The following is a 12,503-nucleotide window of genomic DNA, read 5'->3' as shown; positions in this document are numbered from 1 at the left end:
CAACATATCCTCTGATGTTTCAAATATGAAAGATCTAGAGCCATGGATTCACGTCTTCACTTTTCTAATGATATGGATAATGGTGTGCTCTTGTGTCTGTTCTTTCTTTTATGGTGAACACAAAAGCCCTTTTCTGTTGGTCGAGCAAAACTTTTTAAAGGATGCTAATTACTTGCTATGCTGATTATGGAGTGGATATACGTGCTTCATACATTTTATAATATTCTGCTTAGAAAAGCTGCTTTTCCTGGAGTTCTTGATAAAATTAAGCTTTATATCGTATCATATCGCTATCCAAATTCACCGTAAAAATTTCGGTATTGTTTTCCTCATTTATATATATATATATATATATATATATATATATATATATATATATATATATATATATATATATATATATATATATATATATATATATTCTCACGTATTGATTCACGGATGGAAAAATGTGATGACACTATATTCCGGGATATCATCCGTTCGCTCGTTGAACTCCGACTGGAATCCTGCATCCGACTGGAATCCTGCAAATCTTGCATCCGACTGGAATCCTGCAGACGTTTCGCCAAAATCTCACTTGGCATCTTCAATGCTCGCGCTCCGAAAACACAGTGTTCGAAGTGTTTTCGGAGCGCGAGCATTGAAGATGCCAAGTGAGATTTTGGCGAAACGTCTGCAGGATTCCAGTCGGATGCAAGATTTGCAGGATTCCAGTCGGATGCAGGATTCCAGTCGGAGTTCAACGAGCGAACGGATGATATCCCGGAATATAGTGTCATCATATATATATATATATATATATATATATATATATATATATATATATATATATATATATGATGACACTATATTCCGGGATATCATCCGTTCGCTCGTTGAACTCCGACTGGAATCCTGCATCCGACTGGAATCCTGCAAATCTTGCATCCGACTGGAATCCTGCAGACGTTTCGCCAAAATCTCACTTGGCATCTTCAATGCTCGCGCTCCGAAAACACTTCGAGTGTTCGAAGTGTTTTCGGAGCGCGAGCATTGAAGATGCCAAGTGAGATTTTGGCGAAACGTCTGCAGGATTCCAGTCGGATGCAAGATTTGCAGGATTCCAGTCGGATGCAGGATTCCAGTCGGAGTTCAACGAGCGAACGGATGATATCCCGGAATATAGTGTCATCACATTTTTCCATCCGTGAATCAATACGTGAGTATATATATATATATATATATATATATATATATATATATATATATATATATATATATATATATATATATATTCTCACGTATTGATTCACGGATGGAAAAATGTGATGACACTATATTCCGGGATATCATCCGTTCGCTCGTTGAACTCCGACTGGAATCCTGCATCCGACTGGAATCCTGCAAATCTTGCATCCGACTGGAATCCTGCAGACGTTTCGCCAAAATCTCACTTGGCATCTTCAATGCTCGCGCTCCGAAAACACTTCGAACATTGAAGATGCCAAGTGAGATTTTGGCGAAACGTCTGCAGGATTCCAGTCGGATGCAAGATTTGCAGGATTCCAGTCGGATGCAGGATTCCAGTCGGAGTTCAACGAGCGAACGGATGATATCCCGGAATATAGTGTCATCATATATATATATATATATATACACTGTTCGAAGTGTTTTCGGAGCGCGAGCATTGAAGATGCCAAGTGAGATTTTGGCGAAACGTCTGCAGGATTCCAGTCGGATGCAGGATTTGCAGGATTCCAGTCGGATGCAGGATTCCAGTCGGAGTTCAACGAGCGAACGGATGATATCCCGGAGTATAGTGTCATCACATTTTTCCATCCGTGAATCAATACGTGAGAATATATATATATATATATATATATATATATATATATATATATATATATATATATATATATATATATATATATATATATATATATATATATATATATAAAATAAATATTTCCATGTATAACATATTTTTTAATTTCTTTGGATTAGCGGAATTATTAATCTCTCTTTGCCTTTAATAACCTGAACTACTTTACTTCACTGATGTTCATTTTTTCTTATTTGAAAATTGCTGTAAACTTTGGTTATTATTGTCAATAAAATTCTTTTCTTTTTTGTTGTCCGTCGAAAATTTAATGCATATTGTAATTGGGTTTCGCTTGCTGCAGACAATATTTGCTACATATGTGGTAACGTTTACTCATATTGCATTGAAATTAACATTAATTTTCAACCAACAATCTACATCCTGGAAAAAAACAGTATAACGCAACCTTACCTGAGTGAAATCCCAAAAAAAATAACCTGCCGCTTATAGATGATCTTTGCGACTCGTGAAAAACTTTGATCACAAATTGAAGGGATTATGGTTTTAGAAGTCTATGAAGAAGAGACGTGAACTTAGTAATTATTTAAGACACAAGATCTTGTGGCTCAGTTCTGAAAATAGGAATAAGTAATGTAATTATTTAATTAACAAAATCTGCTTGAACACGATGAAGATGATGAAAAAATAAATGAATGGAAGCTATCTCTACTCACTTAAATAACTACACAATAAAAAAAAGAGAATAATAGAGTTGAAAAGGCCACAACATGTATTGCTAGATAAAAGGGGAGTACATCGTAAGAGAAAAAAATGAATCTTTCTGTTTCTGTTTCCTTTACTTAATAAATAGTCTTTTTGCGATTTTGAAGGAAGTGGCTAACAATCAATTACTTTGTTCAGATCGAAAGAATGAATATTAGAATTTTATATGGTTAAGGTAAGTATTGTGACATTTTACAGTTCTGATAGCTGTTTTTTAATTAATACCAGATTCCATTTGAAATGGAATAAGTGATTTTAAAAATTGTTCATCAGAATTATCATCATCAGTTACCACTCTACAATATCCAATTATCCGCTGATCAGGCGTGTGCAAAGTGCCACTTTAACAGGTCAGCTTAGTCTGTCGACAGTCGGGAACACCTTCCACAATACACTACAAAATTAATTCACTAAGCATAGCCTAAGAAAAGTAAAATACATAATAAATATTTAAATAAATATTTAAAAAAACGAAACTGAAAGCAAAACAATAACAGTACCTAAAACAATACCCGAAACAAAGTAAATAAAAACTAAAAGTTCAGATTTTCACGAAATTATATATTATGACATGACAATTGTTTCGACAACACCGTGTCTTTATCAAATGTAATATTTACACACTACCTGCTACTATATATACCAAAAAATGACAATAAAACATTAATTAATGTTGTGAGAATTTAAGTTTAATAATTGAGAGAGTAATTTAAATCTAATTTTAAAGCAATACACTTGATGTCTCATTTTATTAATCTCCATGGCTTCCAATAAATTTAATTTTCTACTTTTTGTGGCTCTAAGTAAAATATCAAAATTGTCATCACAAATGTGTTTTTACTGAGTTTAAGTATAATTCGAATGTAGACTATTGTTTTTAAACGCTCTTTTATGTTCGTGAATGCGTTTCTTGAAGGATCTACCTATTTGTCCAATATAATTTTCAGGACAAGATCGGCATTTGAACCTGTAGACACCTGATTTTTGAGATTTTGGACAAGTCGTTTTATTGTTTATTTGTTGTTTTATTGTCTATCTGATAGATTTAGTAGATTTCATCCTCACTCGGAAACAGGTTAACCCATTGGTGAAACAAGATTTATTAGATTCCTTAATAGTATCTTTAGACCAAAATTATTATGAACTTAATGGACAGATTTACATCTCTAAGGAAAGTTTGATTATGGGCAACCCACTTAGTCCTTTGTTAGCCAAGATTTTTATGGATAATTTGGAAAATATCATACTAGAACAGTAAGTAAGTAAAACTTTTCTATGGTGGTATAGATACTTGGATGATGTCTTTGCTTGCTTTGTTTGAACGAACAGACAATTGATTTTTTTTTAATTACATTAACTATAAAATTCACTATCGAGATTGAACAGGATAACTCTATTAATTTTTTAGACTTAACTACTAGGAAAACGCAAAACAAATTAGATTTTTCCATTTACCATAAACCTTCACACACGGACACAGTCATACATAACATTAAACAAATTGCACTGAACGGCTACAATCCGTCCATTATCGATAAAATTATAAATAAAAAACAAATCCACACAACAGTAAACTCTATTTATCCGAAACCTAATACACAACACGAACAATTTAAAGCAATTATATACATACGAGAACCCAGTGAAAAAGTTCGAAAACATTTGTCAAAATGTGGTTTAAAAATCGCTTTCAGAACTAACAACACAATTTTTAAAAAATAATAAAACGAAATGCCCAAAATCTCAACAATGAGGTGCCTACAGGTTGAAATGCGGATCTTGTCCAAAAAATTATATTGGACAAATAGGTAGATCCTTCAAGGAACGCATTTACAAACATAAAAGAGCGTTTAAAAACAATAGTCTAGATTCTAATTATGCTACACACTTAAACACAGAAAAAAACATTTTTGACGAAAATACAAAAAGTAGAAAATTTAATTTATTGGAAGCCATGGAGATTAACTAAATGAGACATTCAAATGTATTGCTTAACGATCAATTAGATTTAGATACCTCTCCATTATTAAACTTAAATTCTCACAACAATGAGTAAGGTTTTATTGTCATTTTTCGGTATATATAGTAGAATGTGGTTTGCAAATATTATATTTGATAAAGACACGGTGTTGTCGAAACAATTGTCATGTGAATATATATAATTTCTTGAAAATCTGAACTTCTAGTTCTTATTTACTTTGTTAAATGGATTGTCGTCAAGTAAAAGCCAGCACAGTTCAATAATATTTAATTATTCAATTCAATTCAAAGCTAAAGCAAACGGAGTTGGTGATAGACCATTGACATCCATCTTACTACAACTACAATTGGAGGTGGTAGGTGGAATACTGCCCACAAAGGAATGTGAAAACCGATCTGGACTAGCAATCCAAAGAAGTCTACATATGTTAGATACAAATTTAACTGGTGCATAATTTTCTACGACTAATCAAAACCGATTTTTCAAATCGCCTTAACAGAACACTATGGAACACTCTGTGGAAAGATACCACCGACACTGCAAAAACGTTTCAAATTAAAATAGTTTTTAACTGCTCTTATTTGACATCGACACAAATCAAAAGACTACAACAAACGTGAAATTGCTGGAAATCAATTATTTGTTAGTAATTTGAATTTATTTGGTGATTTGGTATATATATAGTAACTTTAATAGTAATTCTTTATCAATGCTAAATGAACGCTTGAAATCCCAGCTTCGTGGTACGCATCTGTTGAAATTTGTGTAATCAACAGCTGTTTAGCAAAAATTAAAATATTGTTCTAACTCACTTGTCCGCCTTCTATTTTAAGATCTCACGGTTTTATATAGTTTGAGTTCCTGAATAATCTTCCATTAAAATTTTCAAATTTATGTCAGTTACGATCCAGCAAAGGTAACGGCCAGCTACTCGCCAGAATGTCGGTACGTTTCGAATGAAATTTTGCGTTTTTTTTTATCGTAATTCATTGCGTTTATCCGTGATTTTCAGGACGAATTAGATAAAGACCAAGTGGCTCGTGAGTATCAGTTAATTGAATTGTTAACGTGAGTTTGTACAAATGTGGTTTTAGTTCTCAAGAAAGCGTTTGACACATTCGACGTCGAGAAAAAAGGAAGTATCGGCACTCAAATGGTTAGAACTATATTTATGATGTTGGGAATCACCACGACGGAGCAAATATTAAACGACATCATCGCGGAAGTGGATACGGACGGTAAGTACATTTTAAGCAAACTGACCTATCCCAAAATATGTTATTTAGACATCGCATGTACAGAACAAAAATAAAGATCGACGGTACTTAAAAATCGAAAGTTAAAACGTGATACTGACGAATAAGTAAAAAAAGGTAGTTACAAATGTGATCAAGAAATTCGAATGGTAAGTTTAAGTTGCGGAATACCCTTAACGTCGTAATTTCTAAATTCATTTTATTTAAATATTTGACTCTATATTGGAAAAATAATTCCACACAATAATGTTAAACTCTTTTTTTTTCTACATAACAATTACATTTGAAGAGAAAATTCAGGACACAAAAAAAAACACATTAAAAATTAACACGATTCAGTAAAATTTTAAAATTAAATTGCAGTAAATCTCGCGCCAGTGGTGATGAATGTTTACGGAAATGAAGAACAATTTTTAAAGTTCAACATTCTATAGATAGGAACTTGCTCAATGTTATTTTAATACAGAACTAGACGAAAGAAGAAACCTATAATGGTATGATCATCAAGCTAAGCATCAGGGAACTGAAAAAGCTATATAAAACCTTTATTGTCTCATTCTTGCTGCTCGCGAAATATGTTGGAAGTAGCGTATTATATATAACTGTATCATATTTCAGCTAAGCGTATTATAAAATGTTTCAAAAATATATATATGTTGTAGAATTTATTCAGGTTCCGGTTGGTTTTTGCCAAATATATGTATATATTTGATTTAGTTTGCAAAAAACAAACTAATATCGAATTTAATTTTGAATTACAAAATTTCAGCATTCTGCGAACTGTTTTTGTAATGCGAAGCGAAGCATTTTGTCCAAAATTAGTTTCCTCCTAACTAACTACACATTACATTTACTTAGATAAATTCAAATTGTGGGTCATACAAACCTTTCATCAATTTGTGTATCCTGCTTCAAAACACAAGTAAGGGATTTACATAGTCATGAGGAAATGTCAGTGTTTCATTCATCAACAACAACGCTTTGCATAAATTTTTGGTAAAAAAAAACAATTTCAGTGTCGCAGAAATCTGTAAAAAATATAAAAAAATATTATAATTACTAATTTCTCATTTCTTTTTCGCTAAGTAAAAGTGGAATTTAGGTTTTGACAGTTTTGCCCGATAGTCTTTAAAACCATTTGAGAAAAGTTTCGTAAGTTTTTTTCAATACGTCTATCAATAAACTCATTTAATTACTAAACAAAAAAATGCTTTGGTGCTTAAATTATTAAATTTGTACTGAATATTTTTTTTGTTACAAACGCTAAAAGCAGTAAATTTTAGCGTTTGTAACAAAAAAATATTTGCTGGGATTTTGGCAACAAAAAAAGGAAATTTATAAAAATTAGTATTGAAGGTTAGCATTTGTGGTCGATTTAATGTAGTTTTTTTCTCTGGTTTTTCTTTTGATTTCTTAAAAGCAAAGTCACAAGATATGTGCCCTCAATGAGTGTCTAATGTTTAAATTTCTTTCACTTTGAAATATCTATTTCTTTAAAAAAAACAGGTATATAATATGGGTTTCTAAATAGTTGCATTAAACCGTGTGCTTTAGGTTCTGGCGAGCTGGAGTTTGAAGAATTTGTCACCTTGGCCTCGAAGTTCATGGTGGAAGAAGATGCCGAAGCTATGCAGCAGGAACTCAAGGAAGCATTCAGATTATATGATAAAGAAGGTAAAACGTAATTCTTTACTTATTTTGCGTTTATAAGCCTGCTTTATGTCTACAGGAAACGGATATATCACCACAAAAACGCTGAAAGAAATTTTAAAAGAATTAGACGATAAGTTGACGAACGATGAACTGGATATGATGATCACCGAAATTGATACAGATGGATCGGGAACCGTTGATTTTGATGGTACGTTACATTTTGGATTTATTGTGTCATGCAAGGAATTTTCGAAATTTTCTTTATTTTAAAGGAATAAGATTTTGCAGCACACTGTAATAAATTTTTCCAGCCATATGATATGGGAGTTAAAAAAAATGAATGAAATTATCATGAATTTAGGAACAGAATGTTCAGCTTATGAGGTCTTCGACATTAAAATGTGAAACGATATGATTTACACTGTAAATTTTACAGCAATATAATATAACAAGAAATTCTCAAACAGTGCTTAACAGCTCTGGCCTCGGACATACTTAGCACTTTATATTGGAGAGATTTACTTATTTATATAACAAGACAAAAATATAGTTCAATTTCCTTAATAAACGATATATTTTTTTCAATATTTCGGAATTTTCTGAAATTTTATTGAATTGAATGGAATCTTATATAGCTAACAAAAAGGGTTTAATAAATTCTATATTTGTTCGTGCCTACATTTCGTAAATATTATTTTGTGATTGAGCATTTAGTTCATGCGTATCGTTAGCCATCATGATAGTTACATTAAATTTTCGTTTTGTATTTAATATTTTGTAAATAAATTTAATTGTTATCAAAAATAATTAATTATTATTATAATTAATAATGTAACAATTAAAAAGATGAACAAAAACTTGAAAAAAATCGGTTAATCTGGGACTCAACATATAAGGCATTTTAAAAAAATAATATGTGTCCATTCATATGGGCGGAATCAATTAAGCAATTGAAAATTAATTAAAGAAATAAATTTTTCAATTTATCAGGCAAAAAAAAAAGTTGTTCATATTGGCGAGATTTAAAAAATAATGTTTTCTCTAGCAATTGGTATACTCATTGGTTGCTCGATCAGGTAAAAATCATCAACTTATCTAACTATCTGATTTTATATCTGAGTTAACATGTTGCGGATTAAACGCTGCATTTACATTGTGTAAATAAGTTAAATAACATTGTCACATTAAATTTAAACACGTAATAAAATTTGAACCACAACAGTATTAATTTTGAATGATTGTCAGATTTAAACCAGGTCGGTACGTGTCAAAATACTACATAATGTTCGAAGGAACTCAACTGCACGTATTTGCGATACACGGAGGACAACAAAGTGATGTGGAACAACTGGCGGAACAATTTATTTCAGTTAAAAAATATTGCACGGCCGTCTAGACTCAAGCGGCGGTTTTCTTTCTCGGCGTTAATTTTATCTATGAATACATCCCGGTGTTAATGTGCCAAATTTTTCTCGCTAATGCGTGTGTGTGTAAATTAATTTTGTGCATTGCTTTGCGCGCTTAATTTACACAATTAAGAAAAACATGTTTCTCGAAGTAATTTTCACGCAAAACCATTTAATTTGGCGAAAATGTTGGAACAAATTTTCATACTAAAGAACGAAATGATGTTTACATAACAAAAGAAATGCTTAAAAAGGATTTTGTAATAAATGATCATTTTAAATGACAATGACTATTAACTAAGAAATTATTAGTCAAGAGTTTGAGAAATATGATCGAACAGAAAAATGCAATTCCATTGGTGAATTTTGTAATATCGAATTTGAAAATGATATTATCACATTTATACGACAAAACGGAGCATTTTCTTATCGGAAAACTTTTCCGACTTATATATATAGGGTTCAAAATATTTTCAAGTTTGATTAAAATGCTGCCGATCACAAGATAGTGATATGTTCATTTATTTAAATTAATTTATTTTCATCTGATTTTCAACATTAAACGTTGCAAAAAATAAATGTTCAAAAATTTTGTATAGTTTTTTTAATATTTTGGTAAACAATCCCTAGCCGACCGTTGGCGCATGAAACACCCTGCATTTTGAGATGCATTCTGTGTAATCCAGTACTCAGAAACGGGACTGAATACGTTATCACTAGGAGTTTCACCATTTTTTTGCAGAGTTTATGGAAGTTATGACGGGAGGAGATGATTAATAAAGTGGATCGACTTGAAGCAGATGTGGTTGTGAAAAAAATTAGTGAAGTGGAATGTATGAGCGGTATGTTATGATGGTTATGTTCCATTAATTGCAGTAAAAGTTATTTTGTTGTCGATAATCCTAATAAACTGTCGTTATACTTGTTTTTGTTAGTTTTGTTATGATTGAACCAAACTAAACGAAGGTTACGTGATGCGCAAAAATGTAAAATGTAGTATAGCATCAATGTATCAATAAGGGTAAGGACGGGTTTTATGAGCATTAAAAATATCCCTAAAACACAATATATTGCCTATTCCCTGACAGAAGCCTTATATATTATTATAATGATATTATTGTGAACAATGTAACGGAACCCCTGCAAGAATGCCGCACGGTGGGCCAGGATAACCCAAATTGAAAAATTTCAAATTTGACTTTTCGTTTTTTCCAAGATATTTTCCGCAGCATTAAACAAGCAGACTTTGAACTATCTAAAAACAATTAAATCGCGGGTAAACATCTCCATGCTAACCGTAAACAGCGTTCCAGTATGTGCAATCGTATTACGCCTTCAGTTTCTTGTAGAAGTATTTGAAACACTATCCAAGTTCTGCTTCCTGTTTTGTGGCCACGATAAGTAAATACCTTTTTTCAATGGTTGAACTTAATAGAGGTAAGTTTAGGCTACTTATATCAATAAATACATATCAATTTATGTTTTTTGCATTTCACGTGACTGTGATTTAAATGAATCTGTGTTCTTCATCTGGCTATTACCTAACTAAAGTAAATTATCTAATTTTGCTTACAGATATCTTAAGAATCGAGCAAAACGGTATCACAGTTTTTTATATGAATACTTATTGTCTCATAAACTTTGCTAAAAATAAAATTCTGCTCGTCTCTGCCTCCCTATTTTATAAAAATCTATTAAGGTACCTATATAAGTAACATTATAGTTTGTTGTATTCGTCTCCTCTCAGTTTCATGGCGAGTTTTCGATTTACAGGCTTCTCCATATTTCCAAAATTTATAAAAATGACATGTTCAACAAAAATATATTTAGGCCTTATTCCTCAGGCGAAATTTGAAAATACTCTTATGAACAAAATAGAAAATATTTTGGTGAGGTTGATAAATGGTACAGGGCATTTCCTCACTCCATGCGTGGATTAGGTGGTTAGAATGTTTTCTAAAAATTAGTTATCGGTTCCAGTTGGGAAACTGACAAGCACATGGAACGGACCAGTTACTTGTTAAAGAAAACAAAACAAAAATTCAGAATGAATTTCGATGTCGTTTGTAGACCAGACAAGGCAAGGCTCAGGCTGATTTTTCAAAAATTATACAGTTGTCGCAGAAATTACCAAATTAGATGGAAAACATTTTCAGTTTTTATGTTATTTTACAACTTTAAGCTAGTAGACTTAGTATTAGACATGACGATTTTAAAATCTATTTGGAAAGAACTGCTCGATTATTTGTTTCCCTGTATCCTTGTTACAAAATCAGACGAACGTAGCAACTCTGATTAATGGTTGATTTAAAATTAAACTTGTTATATTATTACTATTATTATAAAATTAAAGTTGATACTGTTCGGTTTTGTTTTAAAAGATTTTCGTTTTTTTTAACGGTTCCTACAAAAACTACAGATTTGCCATTATCTTAGAATAAAGAATACAAGGTGCCTCTAATTTCTGGTGCAAATATTTATCGCAGAAACAATTTTAGATACCGCATCTTATATTTTCTAAATAAATGCCTCATAAACACAATGAAGCATTAAGTTATTTCACCTTTTCAGGAAATAAAAAAAATAAATTTTACAAATTTAGTATTTTCCCATTAGTTTGACGTTTACCTGCTGCATCACATGATTTCTGACAAATAACGTCCTTAACATAATTTTTCAAAACTTAGGAGTGGTGACACATAACCATTTAAAATGGTATCACAAATTCTTTACTTGTGCAAGAAACTGCGGTGCATCACACATATATTTTATCTATTGCTAAATATTGTGCCAATTAAAAATCTTGCTATAACCTATAAAGCATTAGTGGAGTCCCTATTAAATTATAGTATACTGGTATGGGGAGGAGCACAACATCTAAACTATCTATAAGTAACAAAGTACTATATATTGCCCACTTTACTGAGAAAACCAAGACTTATATCCAATGAAGCTCTTGTATTGTGGGGATTTACTTGAACTTAGGAGTTTGTATATAATAACTGCATCATACCAATGAAAAATTTTACGATTTTATTTGTCACAATTACAACACGAGAGGAAATTTAAATAATTTATTTAGTACTATAGTCAGGCAAAATATTTTGCAGCTATACCGGCCCCAAATTATATAATGCAATACCTGCTTAGTTACGTAAGATTAAAGAAAAACGATTTAGAAAATTGTTTAAAAGTTATTTCAGATTGAATGAACAAGCCTCTGTGTGTCTGTTTTAACTTCGGAACTATGGCTAAGTTAGGCTATTTCAGTGAGCTAATAACACAAGTTATCTTATAGTTCTCGATGTTAGTATCTTCCGTGACGACAAAAGTCTGGACAATTGGGACATACAGGTAATAGTTTACCTAGGTGCCAGATTAGCCATAACGATGTGAGGCATATAATAGTGTAAATGTATTGTGGATTAAGATGAACAAATTGAATTCACTAAAAATAACAAATTATTATCATCAAAGAAACAAAAATAGCAAAAACCTCTCAAGATCTGAACAATATGGAGGGAATTTGAGAATCGGACGGACGGAGTTGCCGATTTGATCAACATTAACAGCTGTAACTATAATTACAAAAAATTGCAGCAAATATTAATTGCGATCTA

General features: G+C 31.6%; 1 protein-coding gene across 1 annotated transcript; it reads left to right on the top strand.

The window, feature by feature from the left end:
* Positions 1 to 5,407: 5,407 nt before the first annotated feature.
* On the top strand, positions 5,408 to 9,810 carry LOC132703085 (troponin C, isoallergen Bla g 6.0101-like). Its single transcript, XM_060672148.1, has 6 exons — positions 5,408 to 5,513; positions 5,581 to 5,608; positions 5,663 to 5,806; positions 7,379 to 7,498; positions 7,554 to 7,685; positions 9,626 to 9,810. Exons 1-6 carry the CDS (start codon positions 5,508 to 5,510, stop codon positions 9,658 to 9,660), a joined length of 465 nt encoding a protein of 154 aa, XP_060528131.1. The 5' UTR covers positions 5,408 to 5,507; the 3' UTR covers positions 9,661 to 9,810.
* The last annotated feature ends 2,693 nt before the right edge of the window (positions 9,811 to 12,503 follow it).

Source organism: Cylas formicarius, unplaced genomic scaffold, assembly GCF_029955315.1.
Source record: "Cylas formicarius isolate icCylForm1 unplaced genomic scaffold, icCylForm1.1 PGA_scaffold_6__28_contigs__length_40554024, whole genome shotgun sequence".
Classification (NCBI taxonomy): domain Eukaryota; kingdom Metazoa; phylum Arthropoda; class Insecta; order Coleoptera; family Brentidae; genus Cylas; species Cylas formicarius.
Note: the sequence above shows the minus strand (reverse complement) of the source record. Positions and strands in the feature narration are given on the sequence as shown.

Excerpts from the sequence above, each read along its gene's own strand:
- LOC132703085 (XM_060672148.1), top strand. Across the intron at positions 5,609-5,662 it reads AGATAAAGACCAAGTGGCTC|TTCTCAAGAAAGCGTTTGAC; the intron begins GTGAGTATCAGT and ends ATGTGGTTTTAG. Across the intron at positions 7,686-9,625 it reads GGGAACCGTTGATTTTGATG|AGTTTATGGAAGTTATGACG; the intron begins GTACGTTACATT and ends ATTTTTTTGCAG.